We start from the raw sequence: 25,717 nt of genomic DNA on the forward strand, positions 1-25,717 counted from the left end.
AGAGTATGTCCATCGGAAATCCATACAACATCAGATTTGTGGGGTGACGCCTTCAAATCTAGGAACTTTCCCAATTATACTTCTTTTGAGAAGCTAGCTACGAAATAAGCTCTTGTTTCTCGGATCAAAATTTTGGTTTAAAGAGTACGAACCAACGAACACTGAAGAGTGCAATAAAGTACAATACTATTTGAGTAGACGTCGGTGAAAATGACTTTTGTTTAGGATCATTATTTTGAAATGGTGGAAGGAAACCGAATGTGTTCTCAGAACAGCGTTTTATCAAGGAGCTCCGGAATTTTTTTGAAATCATCAATTTCCACCACAGGAATTTTCCATAGAATTCTGAATAGTTGTTCTCTGCGTAGCATGACTGCTATCACAACGGTAGGGAACGCTACCAGGGATGTTTTCGGAGAGTTTGATAACAAGAGGCAAACTTGACAATAATCCGGGAGTTGAAGGGAAATATCTTAGAAAGAGAATTAACGATTTGAAATTTAGAAAAGAAGTTTCAACATCTTCTAGTATCTTTGTGGAGGTTTTTTGAAGTTTTTGCTTCGTTCCGTTTAAGCCATGGTACAAGACTGTCGGTTTCGGTTGAGTCTTCAGTGGGTTCTGTTGTAATTTTTGTTCTAATAGCTATCAAGTAGTAGTTGTTGCTTTTAGATTTGTGGTTGCTATCGATACCTTTCTTTAGAACAAGCACTTCTTACGGCTCTTAATTGATTTTCTTGCATATTTCCTGCATATTTTTAGGTGTCTCTTCTTTTAATAAAAAGCCCTTTCTTCCTTTCGGCGTGATAGTTGAGCTTGGTCAAGCAGTAATTGCAAGTTTTCACCAAGTTTTTATAACCTGCTGCTTATACTTTGTTGACTATCAATTTTATACTACTATTCCAAATAAAGCCCCACGGACTCCTGACATCTAGTGCTACTCTAAAATCGTGTATGACACTACTAAAGAAGATACACAGAACAGCGGCAGATACCTGTAAACGCCAGGATTCGAAAATAAACAAAGCAAGTGTGAAGAACTCGCCCACAAAATTGGCTCTAAAGAGTACAGTGAGGTTATAAAACAGCAAAATAGTAAGCGAGTAATGGAGTATATTAGAAACAGCAAAATAGCTTTAAAAAACGAAAGCTGCATCGGCAGTCACTCTCAGAAGGAATCAATTAACTTTTCCCGTGGACTTTTATCGTGGAATCCTATGTATGAACAGTGCAGTGCGTTGAATAATTCCACGTCTATCTGTGATACTACGAACTGTGTCTGCTAAATTTGCCTTATTGTCCACGTGTCCGCATGCACTTGTCGATAGATACGAATTAATTAAAAAAGACGGGAGCTATTTTGGGACTACAGGAATCTGAATAATACGCAGAGTATACTTGTGAAAGAAATGTCTTTCTGAGATCATAGTGACTCCCCCTTTGCGAGTCGCCCTCAGTCGCGCTCGCAGAGATCACTGCGTCAACTGCCGTTATCTCCAAAAATTTCCAATAAATGTTATTCTTATTTGGCCCACTCTAGTGCACGTAGTAAATCTAAACGCTGTGATCACCTGTGTTAATTGTGCTACCGTTGTTCATCCATTTGCTTGAGCAGGCACCAGTAATACTTCCATTTGTCCCGATCGCTCGCAAGTGTTGCCCAGTGGCATCTCTTCTCGCGAGGAACTCGAAGAGCGTCGTGCTTTTCTTTCAAGGACTTCGTGGAGAGGTCTGACCATCGAGTCGCCGGTCTTCCTGCAGTGCGTTTGATGTCGTGTGGTATCCAGTTGCTTACGGCTCTGGTCCAACGGTTGTCGTTGAAACGCATCACGTCTCCGGCCCACCTAATTTTGCTTCCTTTCGCATATGCGGCAGCGTCTCTGATCTTCGATCGGAGACGTAAGAGTGAACTTCGAATCCCTTTTCTCACTTCCGTAAAGTGAGTTACTCCTAGCGTCACTCTTTCAATTCCGCGTTCTTTGACGCTAATCGCATTTTTCTCCTGCTTGCGAAACGCCCACGTTTCTGAGGCGTAGGTCAAAGTAGGGAGAACGATGGTGTTGAAGAGGTGAGCACGGAGCCAGGTGTTGCTGGTCCTCTTCACTACATCCTCGATGCTCGTATACGCTCCCCAAGCATTTCGTCTCCTCCTGACCAGCTCGGGGGTCAGGTCGTTCTTCATGTTCAATTCCCAACCCAGATAAACGTAGCTGGTGCATTAGGATATGTTCGTTCCGTTGAGCGTGAATGGGGCATCTGAGACCTATCCGTTGCGCATGAACATCGTCTTTTGCAGATTCAGCTGAAGACCGATGCATCCACATGTTTCGTCGAATTCGGTCAGCATTCGTTCCGCTTGGCTGATGCTAGGTGTTACCAGTACGATGTCATCAGCAAAGCGCAAATGGTGTAGCTGCCGACCATCAACCTTCACTCCCATGTCGTCCCATTCCAATTTTCGCATTGCGTTCTCGAGGGTGGCTGTGAATATTTTGGGTGAAATTGTATCACCCTGTCGGACCCCCCTCTTCACGTCAATGATGATGTTCTTGCAGAATGGCGAAATTCCGGTCGTAAAGTTACTGTACAACTCTCGAAGTACCTTTATATACTGAGTAGGGACGCCTTGGTTGTCCAAGGCTTCCACGACCGCTTCCGTCTCAACCGAGTCGAAAGCCTTCTTTAAGTCGATGAAGGTGAGACAGAGCGGCATCTTGTACTCTCGTGATACCTCGATGAGTTTCGAAACAGTGTGAATGTGGTCAATCGTGCTGAATCCTTTTCGAAACCCTGCTTGCTCGCATGGCTGTCCTTCATCCAAGACTTTTTCAATCCTATTAAGGATCACTCTTGTAAAGAGCTTGTAGATGACAGACAGTAAGCAGAATGGACGATAGTTGCCTATGTATTGTGGTTCTCCTTTCTTATACAACAGCACGGTCTTGCTGGTTTTCCATTGCTTAAGAACCTTGCATTGCGACAGATAACGAGCGGAGAGCCTCGCCAGTGTGTTGATGAGGAATGGCAGTAGGTATTTCAGATGTTCAGGATTCTGTTGAGACCTGGTGAAGTACGATTCTTCACCGACATGATGTCATGTTAGGGTTGGTGTAGTTTAGCGGTTAGAGGTTCCGCTTCCTGCACGATCGATTGGAGATTCGAATCCGCCCTAGTGCTCACCAAGCCTTTCATCCCTCGATAAATTGGTACTGACTTGACACATCGGCTAGCCAATGTCATTGTATAGTACGCAAATCATTGTATAGGCTGGTTACACGTTCGTGGACCTCAAACAATTCTGAGTTGAAGTGAATGTGGGGGCGCATCTCAAGGGGATTGATTAAAGGCATCAGCCCACGAATCTGAGGTGGTGCAGATTTCAGGTGGAGTATTCGTATACAGGATGGGAGACTACGGAGAGGGGGGTGATTCCGTCCATTTCTTCCTAATTGTCGTAAAAAACGGCCCGGAAGATACGGCTTCATTCGTTTTGGCGCACCATTTTGTACAGGAGGTTCGATTGGAGCGCGCCACTCTTGTGCGGCGCCGCATCTTCCGGGCCGTTTTTTACGGCAATTAGGAAGAAATGGACGGAATGACCTCCTTCTCCGTAGTCTCCCATCCTGTATACGAATACTCCACCTGAAATCTGCACCACCTCAGATTCGTGGGGTGATGCCTTTAACGCCAGAAACTTTATCCTTTACTTTGTGATGACATTTCGGACTTCGGAAAGGGGGACCTTTGGAATGACATGTCCATCTTCTCTCACATGGTGAGAAGGCAAGTACACGTGGCTGTCAAAGAGATCTGAGTAGAAGTCGCGAATGACCTTTTCCATTCCCCTTCTTGATGCTGTAGTTGTTCCATCTGGGATTCGGAGAGCAGTCATTGTTGTTTTACGATTGGTGAAGTTGCGACAAGCATAGGGAATGCTCCTTCCCGCCATTGCTGCTTCAGCCAACACTTCTGCTCTTCTTTCTTTGAAGTCTTCTTTTATCGCCTCTCTGCAAAGCCTTGCGAGCTCGGACATGAGTTCTTGGTTTCCTACGGCTCGCGCTGCTCCACGCTGACGTATCAGCTCTAGAGTTTCAAGAGACAAGCGTCTCTTGGTGGTTTAAAACTCTCAGCCTTCTTGGAGCAGTCGTGAAGGTGTTCAACAAGCCGATCATATTCCTCGTCGATGTTGTCTATTGCGGAATCTTCCCAAAAGCCGGCTAGCGTAACGAGGAGATCCTAGCTGATGATATTTCTGGGATTCCTCTCTTTGAACTTTGCAACATTCTCTTCTCTACGGGTAAACGAAAGTCTTTCTCAAAGGCGATGGTCCGATCCCGTGTAAAACTTTACGAGAGCGACATCCGTTAGGCAAAACCTTCTTCGGACGTGGTCAATTTCATTAGGGTACCCTCCATCGGGTGACTTCCACTACTCCCACTGTCCAGCGGAGAGAGAAGGGCTCCTGGAATTGCGAGTTCCCATGGATGGTCTCAGTCATCATGTTGAACTCTGGAAGCCTCTCTCCCTGCTCATTCCATTGAAGGCCGTGGGTTCCCATGTGACGTTCTCCAGACGCTCTTGTGCGGCCATTTTTGGCGTTGAAATCACCAATTATGATCTTGTAGAAGGTATCATCTTCTCTGTAGAATTTCTCCAAGTCCATATAGAAAGCTTCAACTTCTTCTTCTTCGTAGCATGGTCTTGAAGCATAGACGACGAAGATTGTCACAGCAGGTGTTGAACCACACCTTTTCATCCGTAAACGTCTGATTCGGGTTGTAAGTTGTTCGAAAGAGTCGATGTTTACTGCCACATTCGTGTTGACATGGACATCAACTCCACCAACTCCTCTATTGTCGCATGTTCCTAAGAACAGTTCTTCTCCAATGTCATAAACGACGTTCAGTGGGTGCTGTCGCCTCGTCTCGGTCAGTCCGATGACGTCTAACTTAAAACTTCCTGACTTGCATCATCTTCAATGGCCGCGTCCGATGCAAACGTTCGGGCGTTGTAAGTACAGATCGTCATCCTATTCCTTTTCCGTTTCGGTAGCCCACAGGACTCCTGCAACCCCGTCTTTACTGGCGCTACTGTACGAGGCTTTCCTCCGGAATCAGGAGACCCTTTTCTATTACTGTGTTTTGCATAAAAATTTGGAACCCATGGGCAGGTTACAAGCCTCTAGCCCCGTGAGTTTCGGGAGAGCGTTGCGATCCTGGCTCAGCAGAAACAGGGAGTCCATCTCCTAAATCCACCTGCGTCTCAGGGCAGGTATAATGCTAGCGCCTTTGGTCTGCGTTTAGCCCCCTATTCGCCGCTTGTGGACGCACCACGTAGCCTCGCTACTAACCGGTTGTGTTCCCTCTAATGAGGGAGATACGGGACTACTTACGTAGCAATGTTATTCTCACAAATGTAACAGGGAATTAAGCGATTACAAATTGATGTTGCGCGAAGCCCTTCAGTTAAATTTCCTAAAAGTTATGGTCAGATCAAAATACCATCTTTCAACATTGCCGTATTACCTCAAATTCAAATACTTTGTTTGCCCACAGTAAATAATATATTAGAGTGTAAAAGGGATCAAAATTATATCCGAAAAACCGTCCATGGTTCTTGATCCTGATTTCGGCCCCTTGGATTACAGTTTAACAGCAACTGTCGGAGCTAAGCTGTCGAGATATTTGTTTTAACCTAGCTCAATCCTTCAGCATTCAGTGCTGGGGGATTGAGCCAGACTAGCTAGCATGCAATCGGAGTAGGCTTCACTCCCATAGGGCGCCTGTCGATTATTCAGTTGTGCTTCTCTCACCACTGCATTTTACGAGATAGTCATTTATTCTGTCTTTGTTTATGGTTTAAATATCAAATACTACGTAGAAGTTATGTGTCAATACTAAATATTATATGAATGTTATAAATGATCCATATTATATGTAATATATAATATGTATATATATTGATACTACTAAGTGTATATAAAAGGACGACGGTAACACAGAACTTTGGTATTTCAGGCAACATTAACGATTTTTATCCCCTCATCTCTCTTAATCTAATCTCTTCATTTGATCTGATCGAATCTGAGAAAATTTTAAAAATGGGCCCCTCCATGCCACAGCTGAACACTGTATACTTCCAGTTTTCAACGATTCTGCACAGATTGGATCTTTAATATCGTTTATTAGGGACCAGATAACTTTGTTTATAATATCCTCTTAACCGTAAAGATTCGAAACATTGCGGCACGGTTATATTAAAGCAGGGCGGGAGTGACGCAGTCGGTCAGAGGTCCGCTGTGGCCACGCAAACCAAGTCCCCTCCAGGGTCGATAAATTGGTACTAGACTTCTCTGGGAAGATGAAACACTGATATGATCACCGGCTTGGGAGATATGAGATACGATATAAAGTGGATTGATACGCTAGTGACTTTCTCTTATATTAAAGCACTTGGGACTAAAATGACAGACAGGGGTCTTCACATTTTCGATATTTATGCATGACTACAAGATACAAGCATTAATTTATCACTAATACTTAAATAAAAATTTCTCAGACAAACTGCCCCATGAACAGAGGATTGTTATTCTTAGTTAAAATGAAAACAAATGGATGATCCGCTGTGAATATCTTCGGTTGCTCGAGATTTAGAGATAGAGGAATGATTTTGAAAAATGTCGCTGCAGCTGCAGTGGTTCCTTCCTCGTCAACCTGTAATAATTCTATATTCTATGGCAAAAATGCTTAGTTAATGACACGACATGCTAGGAGTTGCATCGTGAAATAACACCTCTCACTGCTATTTAAATTCAAATACTGCTTTCTGTTCTTCACCAACTATCATACATGTAACTAACCTCAATGAGAGCTTTGTGAGCTGCATCCGAGACTTTTAGTGGTGGGGAACTTGCGATACCAGTCAAATCGGCACTATCAGAAAACATTTCGGTAATGCCTAACGTCATCAGAGCTTCTTTTAGTTTGAAGTCGGTCTCAATTTTCATCTTTGGAACGGAGATCTGAAGGACAAAATATAGCTTCAAAAAGGTTGCAAGGAATAGTTCAAAAAGAGTTAATTTGCCTACTGTTAAGTACGTCGACGCCAGCTTTGAGAGCACCTTCTTTATGGCGACACCGGTCAGTTTCTTTCTTAGCTCATCTAGGCCAAACCTGGATGCCAACAAATTTAAAAAAACCTATTGCTTTCGTACGTCAGTTACCGTTTTTTAGGAAGAAGAATGTTGAAAGCGTAAGATGTATCTTTATAGCGTAACGACAGGACTTGCATGTCTTCATCTTCTGCATAGAATCGATGCTCTTCGCTTTCATTCAGAAACTCTATCTGAATTCATCATGTTGTGAGATAATGAATAGAAAGTAGCAAAGAAGTGTTGCCTACTTCCTTTTGTTTGTTTGCAGAGCTATGAAAAGTGGCATTTGTAGTCGAGGTTTTGTAGAACTCGTGCTCCCATTTGGCAGAGAAATAAATTGCGTTAATTATGAGTGAGAAGGAGCCTAAAAATGTTTCTCGAGATGTTGTAACCAGTTTGGTTGAAAGCTATAGATCACCTCTCACTGTATCCTCCGTTACAAGATCTTTTATCTTGCCCGCAGTTGTGTCACTTACAAATTTGTCAATTTTCTGGAAATAAGAGAGTTATTTGCAGTTAATATAGGGCCGCACCTTACCTGAGCTGTTTGTTTCGCGTTGCCGAAGTCCAGCTCTTCTATTTTTGCTGAATACTTTCTAGCGATGGTGTCAGCGTACTGCTTCTCAACTGCGAACCCTTTGCTGCAAAGAATAGTATTAAAACCAAAATGAATATCACTAAATGAGAAGGTCGGAGTAAAATATCTGGGACTTAGATATGAAGAAGCAATGAGGAAGGAGTCTTCGAGAATTCTAGGCCTAGAAGTTTTGCAACAACTTACTTTAAGAAAAACGCATTCGCAATCCTTGTCTGCACATCATTTTTGGAGCTTAGAATGTTTTCGGAAAGGGTTGAGTAGTAGTTGACGATCGCGTCATCTGTTGCACCTAAACTGGCTGCTCATCTGATTCCACTTGCAACACCATAAGTGGCCAGAATTTTGGGCAACCGTACGCAGATGTGACCCGCATTTCATTCGCAACAAAGAAAATTGATTTTTTCTCTCAAATGTTGTTCCTTTGTAGCTGAATGAACCCCCTACTACCTACCACCTAGATTAACACTCGGTAGAACTCTTCGAATAGTGTTGTTGAGCAGCTGCTCTATCCATGTCCTCTCTTCCTTCTTTGGAAGCAGGTGTCACGATTCACAAAGATTCAGAGGCACCAACAAGGGTTCTGGTGCAGTACACAGGTTCCAGAAAGAGGATAAGTGATACATCCACCGGCGGTTTCATACCAGATGTAATTTACTGGATAACAACATTTTTTTTACATTTCTCCCTGTGAGGATGATAATTTTTCCTTATCATTATTATAGCAACAAAAAAAAAGTAGAACAATGACAGCTCGGTGATCGCATACCTTTAGCAATAGCTTGGTTGATTTGCGTCTTTGTCTTTCCCTTTGCACCAGCTTGAACCATGACAAGAGCAAATATGACAGAAATTGGCGAAACGACTAGTTGCTCAGTGGCAGGTGATTGTCGGAGCATATTCAGGCCAAAATCTGTTTCCGCACACATTAATGCGCTGAACGGTTGTCAATAGCAAAAGAAGAAGAAATCTCATTTCTTTTAGTAGAAGCGTATTTCCCCCAACTCGTAACACTTTACTGGGAAGAAAAGAGTTATGCACTGTTCCTTCTTGTGTATTTTTCAATATCAATTTCTTACTCGTAGGCGTTAACAAGGGACACCATCGCGATTGGTTTGCTTTCCAATAGCTGCTCGATGTCTTTAGAGTTTCCTGAAACTGTTCACTTACTTCAGAGAAAAACAGAAAATCCTGCGAAGGACAAGATATCGAGAAGACGTCTATTCGTTCAATTTCGATGGCAATCAATATCTGCGACCAACAAATCCATAATAGAAAGGTTCAATTGGATTCAAAAAGTGAATAAATTACCATTCGAAGAGGAATACCTGATAAAAGCTCAAACTGAGGAATACTTGGAGTGGCACAGACTGTAGGTTATAATTTCCACAACAAACACTTCATTAAATGCAGTTTTCCTACTGCCCTTTTACTTATCTCTTAGAACAAATGATAGACTTTTAGGGATCTCGGAGAAAAATCATGTCGTCCTTCTTCAACACCAAAAATTGCTATCAATTGTAACGTTTGATTTTTTTTTTTTGAAAAATACAGGGTGTCTGTTGGACGTTTGACCGGTCACAGGAAAGCGAAAAACAGGAAGGAAATTTGAAATCTCCAATAAATGAGGAGAAAACTTCCAAGATTCCACAGTATCCGCAATACGTCAACATTATTCGTGAGTTTCTGGATGCAACGTTCCCGCAGCGGTGTATAGACAGGGGTTCTGTCAATCCATGGCCGCTAATATTCCGGATCCACTTGGACTTCCATATGTGTGTTGTTATGTGAAGCTTGAATATTGTTCAGATGTGTGTAAGGCAACAAATGGCCACATCGAACATTGCTGATTATGTCGGAAATGTGAAGGGACTTTCCTTCATTTGGTGAAGATTTCACTTTTCTATCTTGTTTTGTTGCTTCCTGCGGTCTGTCAAAGGTGCACCATTACCATTAGTCAGGATTAGTTTTTTTTTTGTGCTTCTAAGAGCGTTGTCTACATAGAATTGAATACAGTGCTCGTGATTAGGAGACTACCGCAAATCTCCTTTTCTGGGAGAATAGAAGAGAATCGAGGCATGTACAAGGAATAATTGGGGATTCAAGATGTTTACTCGAATACCAATAATGGGATATGACCAAAAGCTATTGCTCAAGAATTACGGGGAAAAATAGAGAGTTATTAGATGAAAAGCGTGAATTATTTGAAGAACAGGACGAAGGAAAGACCTACGTCAACCACTTATGAGGGTGGCGAGCTGTCTGTCCTGAAGGCGTGTCCTGTAGGGATGGGACCTTGCAAACCAAAACGCTTTCGGAAAACAGCTACGTTTTCGGGCAAACCGCTGTGCTCTTGAGAAAAATGATGTAATAAGGGAAATAATAGCCGGAGTTGAGGCGACGAGAACTATCAAGCAAATAGTGCGCAATAATGTTCATAAAATGGGAGAGAGTGAAAAGAGGTGATTTTTTTCTTTCGATTCCAAACCATCACCAAGGAAAACTAAGAGTAAAGAGCAGATAAACAAATAAAGTAAGATAAGAAGAGATTGTTGCTATCCGTTCAAACCAGCGGGTCAGTGGTTGCCTATTTATACCACTAAACCAAACTTTCTTTCATTTATGCACAGGAAAGTGGCCTCCTTCGCTCCTCAAAGGATTTAAGCAGGTAACAATCAGATCTTTGTGTAAAAGAGAGTGGCATGAAATTGATTACCGTGCCATTTCGTGTTCTCAAATAACTTTAGTGTGATCAATATTCCCAGGGTTTCTGAAAAGGAGACAACTCCTGGATTTCGGTTATTTTCAAATGGAGCAAATTCACGAAGAATCGCGTCCTAACTTATAGAATTTCGCATTCCTCACTACAGTGTATCCGACATCAAACAATGGATAGAAGGCAAAGTGGTGAGCGTGCTGTGAACCCGTTTGGAAGAAAAATGAAAGATGAAACGCTAATAAACAGAGGGAGATATGAATCGTTGCTGGGAAAAAGAAGAACATTTAGATAAAATCTAAGTTTTTTGTATCGATTCTAAGATCCAGATTAGTAGACGTTGTTAAAGAACGTATTCAAGAAAATTTATAGATTTATTTTCATCTACAAAAAAAAGAAAGTTATCAATTCGCTTTTCGTTTTCATCCACTATATAAACTTTGTTCAGAACCATTTGTTTCCTAATAAATCATGGTTATTCTTACTTCTTTGATCGTTTTTTCCCAGAAACATTGCGGTTTGCTCAGTTAGGTACCGCGTCCGGATGCACCTACCACGGAAACAGCTACACACACTGTTAACGAAGGAATGTCATAGCACTTATCCTGCGTCCATTCTGTGAATTGTTTTGTTTTGTCCGAATTGTTGACAAAACACCTAAATTAGATTGATTAGATGACAGACCGCTAGCTTTCAGATTAGAATAAAGTAGAAAAGAAGGCAAATACTGATCCCAACTCCTGACAAGCAGCCAACTGTAGAAGAAGTGTAATTTCCAGAGGAACAGAGGAGTATGTGCTCAAACTGTCGAGAAAATATGACATATGCGTTGAACAGCAGTAAAAACATGTAGACACGTACGAGAAGAAGGATCTTGAACAATCCATCGACCGATTCTCAGGGGAAAAGCGCTTTTTTCCGAAAAGGACAGCGTGTGCAAGGTTGGCTCAAAATTTCAAAATTGTTGCACACAGCTGTCAAAACTCACAATTGCACTCTCTACGGGTAATGCGACCGCCAAAGAAAGCTCATAAAAGTTAAGAATTCTGTGATGACTATGAGAAAATGAAATCCTACGTATAAGGATAAATTCTTGAAATGCGAACAAAAAATGAGAAGACTAGGAGATTGACTTTTAGGCTTGGGTGTGACTGCCGCGAGTGATGGTAAGAAAGTGATCGATCAAGTAGAGCACGGCTTGTCAGAAACTGTACTATCAGGACACTGACGACTGAATGACATACCGTTCCGTCACACTTTAAATCACTCTTTGAATGTCAAATTCAAAATCACTGGAGTGTCAATCCACTTGGAATGCGCCAACCCGTTTTACTGCTGTTCGTAATCGTTGGTGTTTTGGAACGCGTGTTGGCCTATCCAATGACTTGTGGGGGTCAGCCGATGATCAAGTAAGTATTTCCTCCCAAACAAGTCTGGTATCAATTTATCGACCCTGGAAGGATGAAAGAATTGGTCCGCACTTGTGCGGTTTCGAACCGTCGATAGATCGTGCAATCACAGCGTACCCTCACAGCAACTGCCCTCCACCTTCCCCTGGTTTAAATTTTTGAAATAATTAAATGAATCAGTATGATATCATTTACATTTTCTATCCACTCTATTTTCTACATTGGTATATTGTTAGTTCGTTTTGTAATTAGTTCCTATTTATGTCTTTTGTACTTATTTATTTTGTTTTTCAAAAAGTTTCGACCAAACGGTGACTGAATTGGGTAGCTGCTCGTTGCTTAGTTTCTTCTGGGATTCCTTATATAGAGGAGCGAAAAGCTATTGTTTTTAATCTTTATTGTTTTTAATTTAAGTTCGTTCATATTACTTCATCTTCACTATTCTGAGATGGCAAACTGTTTTTCTTTTTTCTGCAATTACAAAGCATCCAAATTAAGCGAAATAAGTGAAATAATAAGAAGAGACAATGAAAAACAATGAGAGATTCCCTTACATCTCTAAACAAACTTTAAAAAATGAAATGACCGCAGCGGACCGCCTGCGCAACACCCTCCCTAATCACACATTTAGGATTCGCTTTTTCGTTAGATTTGTAGGGTTTATGCAGTTCTTTAAATTGATCCTCTAAGGTTAGTTACGAGAAAAGAGCGCAAAAAACACATCTTTATCTCTGGAAGCTTTATTGTCCCTAGTTCCCTCTGGTTAATAATCACATTTACCCAATTTCTGTGTGCTTCCTAACGTGAAAAAGCTTGTTTTCATCGAAGTATTGTATTTGTTGTCAAAGTATAGTAAAATTATCCAAAGTTAACAGAACCAATGAGAAAAAACAAAGAAAAAAAGCAACTGAAATTTGCTTAACAACTTAAGGATTTTTCCTTACAACATGATGTCGTTGGTGTTGCCGCAGACACAATAGGCACATTGTTCACTAGACCAATCTCTACTTTGTTTATATATTGTTGAAAGTCGCATTTGCTAGCAGGGGGAATTGTTTATATAAGATCATGTAAAAACACAGTAACATAAACAACAGATAATACGAAATATTTATGCAAACTATTGGGGAGCAATACCATGCTATATAATAATGCGCTTAGTCCGTGTGTGTGTGTGTGTTGTGTGTGTGTGTGTTACGTGTGTGTGTCTGTGTTGTGTGTGTGTGTGTGTGTGTGTGTGTGTGTGTGTGTGTGTGTGTGTGTGTGTGTGTGTGTGTGTGTGTGTGTGTGTGTGTGTGTGTGTGTGTGTGTCTGTGTCTGTGTCTGTGTCTGTGTGGAGGTGCCGAACCACGGCCATGCACCTAGGCGAGCACTCCACCACTTCACTAGTGCCCAAAGTTATGTGACCATCTATGTTGGCTTTGATAAGGCTAATTAGTTTCTCTCATATGTTACTAAGGGAAAATAAACTTTTATGTGAATGTATACCTCCCAAACTTGCAAACTATCATGCTGCTGTATAATAACAGGCATATTCTGTCACGTGTGTGCATGTGTGTGTCTCAGTCAAAAAATTCCAAAAAGAGAGGGAGACGGATACCATGGCGTCGGTTTGGTGCGCTAGAGCCTCAACGCAATAAAATTGGGTAAGACGGGTCCTACGGCGTCGAATTTGTGCCCCGGTGCCAGATAGCTGTAAAATTTGGGTCCCATGGGGTCGGAATGGTGCACCGGTGCCACAAAGTTATAGAGTGAGGAGAGACGGTTTCCGCTGCACCCGATTGGTGTGGGAGCCCCAACGCAGTAGAATGGGTTTCTATGGTTACTTCACACATCTATTTCCCATCATGTCTCCCTAACGCTGCTAGTATCCTTTTTTTCAAAAGGAGGAATACACACGTGCGAACGGCTGCTTAAATGCAATACACAGTAGTCAACAGTTTACACGATCTGACGTAGAACGTTATTTTTATCACTACGATGGCGATTTTCACGTCATTTCATGTTAGCACATCGTTCTTTGCTAATAGTTGAGAACGAAGGAAGCTCATACTTTGAATAATGTTTCCAAATTGTAGAGGTTTGAAGGGAACATAGATGTAAAATCAAGTTTGATTGTTCTCCAAATATAGAACTGAGCGTTTAAGAAAAAACCATAAAATCTTTCATCTATGCTTAAATGTTCGGGTAAAAAAATTGAAGAAAGCGTTGATAGAAAAAAGCAATTCTAATGTTACAAAAAAAATGTCGCTACTCGCTACTATTATTTCTTTTTGATCGGTGAAGGCGAGCGGAGCGAGGACCAAAAAAGACTGAAGTCCGGCTTTAGCCGGACGTTCAGGCTGGTGTTATTAATAAAAAGACTAGAAGGACTCATGGTGAATATCCGTTATAGAGAATCTTGGAATTCCGTTCTTCACTAACTGGCACAGAGATTTATTCGGAATTCAAGGACACATCGAACTATCAGAGCCGTATAATCGCTTCTCGGATACAACTCAAAATAACAACGCCTATTTCACTCGAATTCTTATGAATTCCAATTCGGTCCATGCACCTCGACTGTATTCCTATTTAGGTAATCATCACTGTAATAATGCATTTGGACCTGTGTCTCCCACGTGTCACCATTCCTTATCCGTCAGCAGGACTAAATTCTGAATGATTAGTTTTTTCCTAAAAAAAACGCAGTTCCAGCATGTTGCAGCACAGAAACCGAGCTGGTGTTTGGTGTGTTCCCGGTCAGTGTGATGTAATTCCAGGTCAATGAATCAGGCAACCTGTGTTGTGTGTTCCTGGCTGCTGTTCTGTTGTGTAATCTTGGCAGTTTGAACGAGTGTAACAATGAATCAAATCCTTACGAGACTTTATTCCATTGACGACAGTGCCCTTTTTTGGGTATCTAGCTCGTGGAACAAGTCAATCGACAGTTTCGACCTATATTTGTGTTATATTCAAAAATAATAAAGTGTAGAAACTTTTTTTTTGAATTAGGGATTCATGAAAAATAAAAATAATCGGTGAAACATGTGCGGCTCGCTGACGACCCGCGTGGTTCAACGCGACCAAAAAAAGCGCTGCTCACCGTTGAGCCCCGCTGTCATCAAAGCTTTAGGCCGCTTGTCAGTTTGTTCAGACTACATAGCGGTGAGATTGAATGCAGACTAGTGGGGCTGTCTCGTGTATGAAGACGTCGAGGATTAGCGCTACGGTGTGGTAGGATTTATTCGTGTCGCGAACATTTCTTCGATCGCTCTTTGATCTCACAACAGCAGCAAATTCCTTGTTTTCGCACCAATGTGATTTCGGCAAAATCTGATGCCAGCAACTGGTCCACGAGAGCAGTTAGTTGCTGGATAGAAATATTTCTAGTTATTGAATTTTCATACGAACACACACATTCTCATACAGAAATCAACGCTTGTCGGGAGTGATTGTTCGTTCTAGTGATTTTTTGATCTACAGCTATGAATGCGCTCAGTAACAGATCTTCGTCACTTTCTGTCTGGTCGCAGGGAAATTGCCGGTGAAAACATGAAAATCGACTTGATCGATATTCATCGGCGACATCGGGGCTCCGTTCTGATACCTGTATGTACCTGTATGTAAAGCTGTACAAAACTCAGTCTGGCGTTATCGTTCGTCTTTACGAAACTGAAAGGATAAATGCAGAAAGAGTGACACAGTCACTGTACCTCACTACATAACCATTACACACCATGCTAACAGGCTGTGTCCTCCAGCTGTTTGTGGTGATAATATCGATTTGTAATCATAAATTCGGTTTGATCGCGGTTTCCTTAGCATCATTCGCAAACAAATAACCCATTGAAGAATAGAGAGAAATACAGTTATTCAATAGAATGTGCACTTGCAAGAGGCGGGTTCCTGCGGAATACTGTACGTGGATTGGATCGTTTGCCGTGCACAGATAGTGAGTTATGTTCCGAAGAAGAATTTCGCAGGAAAAAAAGCTTAGTTCAGGGATTTGAATTCTGTAATCACTTATAGTGGTTTACTTGAGTAAATATATGTATGAACTAGTTCGACATCAAGTGTTTCTCTTTTCGGACTAGTATCTCCATCCAATCTAATCAATATCTATTTTTTACCCTTCTGAAGATAAAATGAAAATCCTATTTGACGTCCTTGATTTAGGATGAATTTTGATATTATCGATGTCAACTACTTTTCACAAAGTTTCTGGGTTACCATGTTGTGCTTAAAGGCATCACCCCACGAATCTGAGGTGGCGCAGATTTCAGGTGGAGTATTCGTATACGGGATGGGAGACTACGGAGAGGGAGGTGATTCCGTCCATTTCTTGCTAATTGCCGTAAAAAAACGGCGCGGAAGATGCGGCGCCGCACAAGACTGGCGCGCTCCAATCGAACCTCTTGTACAAAATGGTGCGCCAAAACGAAAGAAGCCGTATCTTCCGGGCCGTTTTTCACATGAGTCGGACAATTAGGAAGAAATGGACGGAATCACCCACATCTCCGTAGTCTCCCATCCCATATACGAATACTCCACCTGAAATCTCCACCACCTCAGATTCGTGGGATGATGCCTTTAAGGCATTTAAGTACTTAAAATAAGAAAAAATAAAAAATAAATAAAAAGAAAGAAAAGTATTTTGAGAGAAAAGATTCTGCACAAAATCTTAGAAAACAGCTGTGAAAAGTGGAGTTTGCAGGTGTTTTTGTACCGGCTATGCTTCTGGTAAGATTCCTTTCTTTCTCTTAAATGGAAAACAAATATCTATCTATTTATATCTGTTCTAATATCTATATACCAGTCTGAATGTCCGGCTAAAGCCGGACTTCAGACTTTTGGTGGTTTTAGCTTCGCTCCCCTTCACTGATCAATGAAAGTTAATGGTAGTGGTGTTTTATATAAAATTATATGTGTTTTTTTAACAACGTTTTCTTTCTCTTCTTTACATTATAAATTAAGGCGAAAGGTTACGGAGTTTTCCTTCCAAACGCGTCAATTCTACATTTGGAGAATATTCGATCATCAGCTACAAACACTCCTTCGATGCCAGAATAATAAAGATACAATTTGAAAGCGTTACTCGAAGTATGGGTGTTCCTCCTGTTTTCCCCCAATAGTTATCACAGAATGATGTTTCAACATAAAATAACGTGAAAGACATCATCCTACTGATAAAGATAACGTTCCACGTCAAATCACATAAACATTTTGCTACTATTTAAGCAGCCAGTTTCTGAGAACGGCATGCTACAAACTTGAGGCGAAAGAAGAAGGAAATAGGCACACGGGAGTAGTCATAAAGGTGAAGAGCAAAGCTCCAAGTGGTTACGGCTATGAAACGGCTGCAACCATTCACCTTTTGCGTCATCCACACTAATTTATTGCGCTCCAATGACCGGGTCCACCGAGGCCGGTGGATCCGTCGCACCCCATATTATAGCAATCTAGTGCCGCTGGACCCGTCGCACGCTCTTCTATAGGTATCTGGCGCCGGCGCACTAGTGCGACGCCAGTGGATCCGTCGCACCCCATATTATAGCAATCTAGTGCCGCTGGACCCGTCCCACTTCCTTCTACAGGTATCTGACTCCAGCGCGCTAGTGCGACGCCGTTGGACCGGTCGCACCCTCTTCTATAGGTATCTGGCGCCGGTGGACCAATCCGACGCCGGTGGGCGAGCGTCCGTCGGCGTCGAATTGGTGCGTACTTCAGACTTTCTGTGTTGTTTGCTTCGCTCGCCTTCACTAATCAACAAAAATTAATATTAGTGTTATTAGTTTTATGAAATTGGACTTGTTTATCTCCAACAATCTCTCTTCCTTTTTTATATTAGAACTAAAAGCGAAATATTTCATAGTCTTTTTTCTAAACGCGTCAGTTCTACATTTGGAGTACATTCGAACTTCAGCTTCAAACACTCCTTATCAATATATTATAGACAAAACTTAAACATATCACGCGAAATATGGGTTTTTCCCCTTTTTTCTATAAACAGTTATCAAAGAATGATGTTTCGGCATAAAATGACGTGAAGGACATCATCTTACTGATAAAGATAACGTTCCACGTCAGATCACATAAACATCTTGCTACTATTTAGGCACCCGTTTGCATGCGTGTTTCCACTTTCTGAGAGCGGCGTGCTACCAACTTGAGGCGAACGAAGAAGGAAATGAACACACGGAGGAGTCATATAGGGTGTAAAGCAAAGCGCCCGTGGCCCCGGCTTTGAAACGGCTGCAACCATCTACCTTTTGCGTCATTCACACGAAGTTAGTGCGCACTATTTCGACGCCGGTGGACCTGTCGCACCTCCTTCCATAGGTATCTGGCGCCCGCGCCGTGTAACCACTGTTTACTGGTTCCGTCGCACCCCCTTCTACAGGTATCTGACGCCGGTGGACCCGTCGCACCCCTTCTATGGGTATCTGGCGCCGGTGGACCCGTCGCACCCCCTTCTACAGGTATCTGGCGCCGGTGGACCCGTCGCACCCCATATTATGGCTATCTGGCGCCGGTGGACCCGTCGCAACCCATTTTATAGCTATATGACCATAGCGCACCAATCCGACGCCGGGTGGACCCGTCGCACCCCCTTTTTCGAATTTCGTGACACACACACATACATACATACATACATACATACATACATACATACATACATACATACATACATACATACATACATACATACATACACACACACACATACACACGGACTAAGCTCGTTATTATATACCAGTCTGAATGTCCGGCTAAAGCCGGACTTCAGACTTTCGGTGGTTTTAGCTTCGCTCCCCTTCACTGATCAATGAAAGTTAATAGTAGTAGTGTTTTCTGTAAAATTAGATTTTTTTTAAACAACGCTTTCCTTCTCTTCTTTATATTATAAATTAAGGCGAACGATTACGGAGCTTTTCTTCTAAATGCGTCAATTCTACATTTGGAGAATATTCAACCATCAGCGACAAACACTCCTTCGATGCCAGATTAATGTAGATACTATTTGAAAGCATTACTCGAAGTATGGGTATTCCTCCTGATTTCCCCCAATAGTTATCATAGAATGATGTTTTAACATAAAATGACGTGAAAGACATCATTCTACTGATAATGATAACGTTCCACGTCAGATCACATAAACATCTTGCTACTATTTAAGCGGCCGCTTGCATGCGCGTTTTCACTTTCTGAGAACGGCATGCTATAAAATTGAGGCGAAAGAAGAAGGAAAAAGGCATACGGAGGAGTCATGACGGTGAAGAGCAAAGCGCCCAGTGGTCACGGCTTTGAAACGGCTGCAACCATTTATCTTTTACGTTATGCACCCTGAGTTATTGCGCACCAATGACCGGGTCCACCGACGCCATTGGACCCGTCACACCCCCTTCTAAAGGTATTTGGTGCCGGTGGACCCGTCGCACCCCCTTCTATAGGTATCCGACGTCTTGGACCCGTCGCACCCCCTTCTAAGGCTATCTGGCGCCGATGGACCCGTCGCACCCCCTTCTAAGGCTATCTGGCGCCGATGGACCCGTCGCACCCCCTTCTATAGGTATCCGACGTCGTGGGACCCGTCGCACCCCCTTCTATAGGTATCCGACGCCGTGGGACCCGTCGCACCCCCTTCTATAGGTATCCGACGCCGTGGACCCGTCGCACCGCCTTCTAACGCTATCTGGCGCCGATAGACCCGTCGCATCCCCTTCTATAGGTATCCGACGCCGATGGACCCGTCGCACCCCCTTCTATAGGTATCCGACGCCGGTGGACCCCTTCACACCTCATTTTATAGCTTCCTAGCTTCGAGGCATTAACTCGACGCCGGTGGACCCGTCGCACCCCTCATTTTGAATTTCGTGACTGACACACACACACACACACACACAGACACACGTGACAGAATAAGCCCGTTATTATATAGTAGATCATGATTATGTTATCTGACTAATGTACACTTATCACAATCCTATGCTTACAGAATTTTGTAGGTTCAGGTTGGGAGAGTTTTTATTAACATGTAACAAGATGTTTCTTTGTAACCAGCATGTTGGTCAGGCCAAAAGTCTGCATTCAAGTGACTGCGAGGTGCAAGGGGTGCGGTTTGAAGTCGCCTCCCAAATAATAAGCTCCACCTGTCCACTACGAGAGAACGCAACGTTCTCTCAAAAACTCATAGGACTAGAGGCCCTGAAACTTTCAATGGGTTTCAAAATTATCTGCATCTCACAGTAATGAGGAAGAGTCTTCTGATTACGGAGGAAACCCTAGTACGGAAGGACGTGAGGACGGAGTTGTAAGAGTCATCTAGGCTACCGAAACGGAAAGGGACTAGGATGACGATCTGTACTTATAACGCCCGTATGCTCGCATCGGATATCGCCATTGAAGACCTGATGATGCAAGACAAAAGCTTTAAGTACGACGAAGGATAGGACGAGACGAACATCGTGTATGACATTGGAGAAGAACTTTTCTCGGGAATATCCGACAGTAGAGGACTTGGTGGAGTCGGCATCTTCGCCAACACGAGTATGGCAATGAAAATCGACTCTTTTGAACAAATCACGACTCGAATCGGACGTCTGCGGATGAGAAGATGTGATCAAGCGCCAGCTTTGACAATCTTTGTCGCTCCAACATCAAGTTACGAAGAAGAAGGAGTCGTAGCTTTCTATATGGACCTAGAGAAGTTCTACAGAGAAGACAATACCATCACCAAAGTCACTGCTAGTGATTTTATCGCCAAGGCTGGCCCCAGAAGAACGCCTGACGAACTTTACATGGGGACCTACGGCCTACAATGGAGCGAACAGGGGGAGAGGCTTTTTGAGTTTATCAGCATTTAATCAAAATTATAGTCATAAGAACAGAATCACATTAGCTTAACCTGAGGAGTCTTCTAAATCACTGACTTTCTGGCGCCGTCTACCCTGCAGAACGGATGTGCTCCTCGTAGGACGTTGCTTGCCGTGACTCTGTCAAGCTGGATAGAGTCGAGCTGAACAGGTAGGAGCGACGCCGTCAAGTTCGGTTGTAAAGCGTACTAGACAGAGCTTCTCAACTCAAATCCTCGATATCATTCCGAAAGATTATTGAGAAACGAAACGTGAGAAACAGTTTATTGCCATCATAACGAAATTTTGAGTCGTCGCACCTATTTCTTAACGATAAAATTTCTCAGCCGCCTGCTGCAAATCCTACCTCACGCCTCAAAGCGGCGCAGTGGTGGCCCTGGGCAGCTATGGTGGCGAGACTTCGTCTCGGCAGGTTCAACCATGCCACAAAGGTGTTCGGTTAGTAGCCCGGTCCTTGGGCCAAGGCTACAGGCTAGCTAAGTGAAAAGGTAGTACGACGATTCCGGTGCCAGGCTGCTAGCTTGCTACTGCGACAAGCCGACCGAGGACAACACCCCTTCGCGTCATACTGCTAATGTCTACTATGTGTTCTTCAGAAGTTAGGGCGTACCCCAGAGGCGACGCGCATTGTTCTCGCCCGGACAATGTGGCAAATATGCGAGGACTACCGGCTAGAGGACGTAGCCGGCCAAAGAAGCTAGTCCGCCATCGCCAACAACAGCCAGTGCGTTTGGCAACACTTAACGTTGGGACGCTTACTGGAAGAAGTCGTGAACTGGCAGATAGTCTCAGAAAACGCCGTGTTGGCATATGTTGTGTACAAGAGACTCGCTGGAAAGGCTCCAAATCAAGGGAATTAGGCGATGGCTACAAGCTCATCTTCCACGGCACATCAAGTCGCGATGGCATTGGTGTCACATTGAACGAGACGTTTTGACGATGTGACGTTTAAGAGCGTCACAGCGGTGGATCGACTATCGGATCGCCTGATGGCTGTAAAGGTAGACACAGGAGAAGTGGAATTGCGAGTCGTCTCTGCTTATGCGCCACAGGCAGGCTGTAGTGAAGAAGATAAGGCAAGCTTTTGGGAGGATCTGGAGCAGTACGTCCAATCCCTGGAAGGCGAAGTAGTACTTCTAATCGGAGGAGACTTCAACGGACATGTAGATTCTCGGAAAAACGGGTTCGAGAGTTGTCATGGTGGATACGGCTATGGAGCTCGTAACGACTACGGGTTGCGAATCCTGGAGTATGCTGTTGCAAGTGACTTGATCATTGTCAAGTAACACGCAGTATCACAAAAGAAAATCGCATTTGATCACGTACACCAGCGGCGGTCGTGAAACACAAATAGATTTCTGGATGTTACGCCGACGAGATCGCCGACTTCTGCAGGATTCAAAAGTCATCCCTACAGACTATGTCGCTGCCCAACACCATCTGCTCATTACGGACTTGAAAATCTCCCGTCCAAGGAAAAGACATCCAAGGACTGAAACACAGCGCATCAAATGTTGGAATCTGAAGGATCGAAAGAAGGTATTTTTCACGTCCGTGGCTCCATCTACACTTCCCCACCCTACTCGTAGTGTGGAGGAAATCTGGTCGTCTACTTCCAGCGTTATACGCTTGACCGCGGAGAACACTCTGGGAAAGACGACTCTAGGTAAGCCCAAGGTACAAAAGGCTACGTGGTTTTGGAACGAGGAAGTTCAGGCGGCAATTCGTGAGAAGAGGTCCAAGTATAAGCTCTGGTGGAGGACACGTCAGCCTGAAGATCGGAGTGCTTACCTAGCGGCGAAGAGGGAGGCTAAGAAGGCAGTCTCCAAGGCGAAGTCGGACCGCTACAAGGCTGTGTACGACATGCTTTATACCAGAGAGGGCGAGCGGGCAGTGTATCGTTTAGTCAGAGCGCGTCATCGCTCAACGTTGGATATGGAGCACACCAAGATCGTTAAGGGAGCTGATGGAGCCGTTCTGCGCCGCTCTGGTCAGATTCTGGAGAGGTGGCGAGAGTACTACAATCCCTTGTGTAACGAAGAGTTCTGTCATCCTCCCATCCCAACTGCTCCCAGCGTCGAGGGTCCTGTTCTACCAATTACTGCCGTCGAAGTCAGTGCTGCCCCCGCAAAAATGAAGTCGAACAAGGCAACCGGTCCTGATGACGTACCTACTGATGTCTGGAAGCTGCTAGGAGATCAAAGGTCCGTGTGGCTCGCAACTCTATTTAACAAGATCGTTGCAGAAGGACGGACTCCAGACGTTTGGCAAACTTCCGTGACCGTGCCTGTCTGGAAAGGGAAAGGAGACATTGCTGACTGCACTTCGTACAGGCCTGTACGACTGCTGTGCCATACGATGAAGGTTCTTGAGCGTGTCCTGGACGCTCGTCTGAGGAAAATTGTCAGCGTTTCACTCAACCAGTGCGGCTTTGTGAAGGACTGCAGCATTATAGATGCTATTCATGCTGTTCGAATCCTGGAGAAACATCGAGAGAAGAACCGCAGTGTGCATCTTGCTTTTCTCGATCTCGAGAAAGCTTTCGACCGTGTCCCACATGAGTTGTTATGGATGTCCATGAGGTCGCATAGAGTACCAGAAGAATATGTGCGGTGGAAAAAGTTGCTTTATGCGAAGCCTACCAGCGTTGTACGATGTGCTGTTGGAACAAGCAGGCCATTCCCTGTACGAGTAGGGGTTCATCAGGGTTCATCCCTCTCACCTCTGCTGTTCATACTGTGCATGGACACGATAACGAAGGAAATCCAGAAGCAGCATCCGTGGACTCTACTCTTTGCCGACGATGTCATGCTCGCGTCGGAGTCTCGAGATGATCTTCAGAAACAAGTGCAGTCTTGGAAGGATCAGCTGCAGCAATATGGATTGCGCCTCAACACATCAAAAACTGAGTACATGGAGTGCGGACCAAGGATAGAGGACGGTTCAATTCGTGTTGATGGCACCGAATTAAACAAGGTGAATTGCTTCAAGTACCTTGGATCCAAAGTGACTCCCACAGGCGACATTGATCAAGAAGGTCGAGCACGTGTTAATGCTGCATGGATGAAATGGAAAATGGCAACAAGGGTGCTGTGCGACAAGAAAGTCCCTGTTAGACTGAAGTCGAAGATCTACAGGACGGTTGTGCGTCCTGTTGCCCTTTACGGATGCGAGTGCTGACCGACGACGAAAGCCTTGGGAAGATTGCTGCACGCTATGGAGATGCGGATGTTGAGGTGGACGATAGGTGTAACGCTAAAAGAGAAAGTATCCAACGACACTGTACGTTCCATTTTCGGCGTCGTCCCGATAACTGAGAAGATGAAGGAGGCGCGACTGAGATTGTTTGGTCACGTCTTGCGGCGGGAGGAAGATTCTGTTGCCAAAACCGCTCTGAAGCTCGACGTTTCAGGAGTGAGGCCGTGTGGGAGGCCAAAGATTCGCTGGTTAGACCGTGTGAAGCTGAATATGATAGATGCACGTTTGTGTACGGCTGATGCAATGGATAGAACCTAATGGAAGACAAGAAGCAGAAAAGCGGACCCTGTAACAACGCGGAACAAACGCTAGGAAGAAGAAGAAGAAAATTTCTCAGCCGCACAAGCCGATTTTTGAGTGTAGAAAAACCGTTGACTATTCGAACTAACTGTTTTGCTCAGCACTTGAACAAAATTCGCCAATCGCTTTGTGTTCCTTCGCATGGAATATCGTTTCACCTGTCTGTTTCGGAAACCCACTGCCATCACCCGCTGGCAGTATTCCAGAGGATCAACCTTCTGCCCGACATCATGATGGGATCGAAAAACTTGATGTTCATAGTTAAGCGGCGAAGAATTCTAGCAAATGTGAGTTGCATTGTTTTGTTGGCGCCGCTGAACTGATTGATGAGATCCGCTTCAAAGTAATTTTGACTACAAAGACCCACGCAGTTATAGACATTGTCTACATCAGCTACCTTAAAAATACCTGTTCAAAAGAGTGTCTATGGGTATTATAAAAAAGTTCGCTTTGAAGAAATTTGCAGGAAAAGCAATTATTTTCCGTACGCTCTAGTATTTTTCTTTGTGATTCTTTATGTTGCTTTTGCGTATATTCGTTTGCTTTCGTAAACAAATTATTGGAGAGGAAACACATAAATTCTGCTCACGCTGAATTGTCGCAGCTAAACAGATTTTTCAGTGATACTTATCAGCTCGTTTTTCCTTTCGGTTTCACAAGATGATGGTATACGAGCCATTTTCCACTTATCTCATCATCGTTATTTTTTATGAGTTAAGAAAAACGGTTCCTTCTGTTCTTGTTGTCGGTGCATTACTGCAGCAAAGAAAAAAATACTCCACTCAAAACTACTGAACATGAAATATGGATAAAATTTTTATGTATCTTCAGCGCTTTCTATTTAACAAAGAGCGAAACATAAGTGAAAATATATTGAAATGTAGCTGAGTGGCGAGCACGTATGTATCAAATTACAGAAGTACACAATGAAAACATTAAAAAAATCACATTGTTAACGCGGAGCGCACGTATAAATTGATATGTGGAAAACATCTGAAGAAAAATTCTGTTATAAACGATGATATGAAAAGAAATTGAGACTAATTCTCTTCAAGGGGTTAGACAATTACCAGTTATTTTGACCTTATTTCTCTTGTATGGGTTTCTCTGGTATCCTACCAAGTTTTGCGCCTCATTGACATACCTGACATTTGTACAGAAATTCTGCATGGGTTCCGAATGAAAAATAGAGGTACCAAGGTCAACCTGTTCAAGGGAACGTAAGGGCCATAAGAGCCAACAAGAAACTTATTCACACTGGCTGCTGAGCAAAATTCGACCATGAAAAATACTACGTTATTTGTTAGGAAAACCATTCGATGCAGATGCCTGAGATTCACGCAGTTTACGAAATGACAGTCTAACATAAGTGATATGAACGCGCAATGCGAGCACGGTGAGAGATTTGCACATCACAAGGTATTGCTGGTGTAA

General features: G+C 43.4%; 8 protein-coding genes across 11 annotated transcripts; 6 read left to right on the forward strand and 2 right to left on the reverse strand.

The window, feature by feature from the left end:
- Positions 1-1,582: 1,582 nt before the first annotated feature.
- On the reverse strand, positions 1,583-2,179 carry RB195_014882 (uncharacterized protein; the record flags this gene model as incomplete). The annotated part of the gene is made up of 1 exon (XM_064205328.1): positions 1,583-2,179. One exon carries the CDS (start codon positions 2,177-2,179, stop codon positions 1,583-1,585), a length of 597 nt encoding a protein of 198 aa, XP_064061209.1.
- An 81-nt stretch (positions 2,180-2,260) lies between these two features.
- Positions 2,261-11,285, reverse strand: RB195_014883 (uncharacterized protein; the record flags this gene model as incomplete). Of its 4 annotated transcripts, XM_064205331.1 has the most annotated exons (14): positions 2,261-3,059; positions 3,705-4,080; positions 4,122-4,233; positions 4,406-4,945; positions 6,606-6,710; positions 6,857-7,018; positions 7,085-7,169; positions 7,220-7,341; positions 7,399-7,514; positions 7,569-7,641; positions 7,689-7,791; positions 7,932-8,037; positions 8,515-8,681; positions 8,825-8,850. In XM_064205331.1, the coding sequence occupies 14 exons, from the start codon at positions 8,848-8,850 to the stop codon at positions 2,261-2,263; spliced, it is 2,892 nt and encodes a 963-aa protein (XP_064061210.1). The 4 variants fall into 4 exon arrangements, with proteins under 4 accessions (XP_064061210.1, XP_064061211.1, XP_013291905.2 ...); XM_064205330.1 differs by lacking the exons at positions 2,261-3,059; positions 3,705-4,080; positions 4,122-4,233; positions 4,406-4,945 and adding exons at positions 11,012-11,118; positions 11,200-11,285 and having other exon boundaries at positions 6,552-6,710; positions 8,825-8,897; XM_064205329.1 differs by lacking the exons at positions 4,122-4,233; positions 4,406-4,945; positions 6,606-6,710; ... (7 more) ...; positions 8,515-8,681; positions 8,825-8,850 and having other exon boundaries at positions 3,705-4,030.
- A 9,116-nt stretch (positions 11,286-20,401) lies between these two features.
- Positions 20,402-20,716, forward strand: RB195_014884 (uncharacterized protein; the record flags this gene model as incomplete). The annotated part of the gene is made up of 1 exon (XM_064205332.1): positions 20,402-20,716. One exon carries the CDS (start codon positions 20,402-20,404, stop codon positions 20,714-20,716), a length of 315 nt encoding a protein of 104 aa, XP_064061213.1.
- A 395-nt stretch (positions 20,717-21,111) lies between these two features.
- RB195_014885 (uncharacterized protein) lies at positions 21,112-21,662 on the forward strand (the record flags this gene model as incomplete). The annotated part of the gene is made up of 2 exons (XM_064205333.1): positions 21,112-21,163; positions 21,322-21,662. 2 exons carry the CDS (start codon positions 21,112-21,114, stop codon positions 21,660-21,662), a joined length of 393 nt encoding a protein of 130 aa, XP_064061214.1.
- Positions 21,309-21,662, forward strand: RB195_014886 (uncharacterized protein; the record flags this gene model as incomplete). The annotated part of the gene is made up of 1 exon (XM_064205334.1): positions 21,309-21,662. The coding sequence occupies one exon, from the start codon at positions 21,309-21,311 to the stop codon at positions 21,660-21,662; it is 354 nt and encodes a 117-aa protein (XP_064061215.1).
- A 52-nt stretch (positions 21,663-21,714) lies between these two features.
- On the forward strand, positions 21,715-22,011 carry RB195_014887 (uncharacterized protein; the record flags this gene model as incomplete). The annotated part of the gene is made up of 1 exon (XM_064205335.1): positions 21,715-22,011. The coding sequence occupies one exon, from the start codon at positions 21,715-21,717 to the stop codon at positions 22,009-22,011; it is 297 nt and encodes a 98-aa protein (XP_064061216.1).
- A 76-nt stretch (positions 22,012-22,087) lies between these two features.
- On the forward strand, positions 22,088-23,905 carry RB195_014888 (uncharacterized protein; the record flags this gene model as incomplete). Its single annotated transcript, XM_064205336.1, has 1 exon — positions 22,088-23,905. One exon carries the CDS (start codon positions 22,088-22,090, stop codon positions 23,903-23,905), a length of 1,818 nt encoding a protein of 605 aa, XP_064061217.1.
- Positions 23,906-23,941: 36 nt separating this feature from the next.
- Positions 23,942-24,241, forward strand: RB195_014889 (uncharacterized protein; the record flags this gene model as incomplete). Its single annotated transcript, XM_064205337.1, has 1 exon — positions 23,942-24,241. The coding sequence occupies one exon, from the start codon at positions 23,942-23,944 to the stop codon at positions 24,239-24,241; it is 300 nt and encodes a 99-aa protein (XP_064061218.1).
- Positions 24,242-25,717: the final 1,476 nt, after the last annotated feature.

This window comes from Necator americanus, chromosome V (genome assembly GCF_031761385.1).
Source record: "Necator americanus strain Aroian chromosome V, whole genome shotgun sequence".
In the NCBI taxonomy this organism is placed as follows: Eukaryota; Metazoa; Nematoda; class Chromadorea; order Rhabditida; family Ancylostomatidae; genus Necator; species Necator americanus.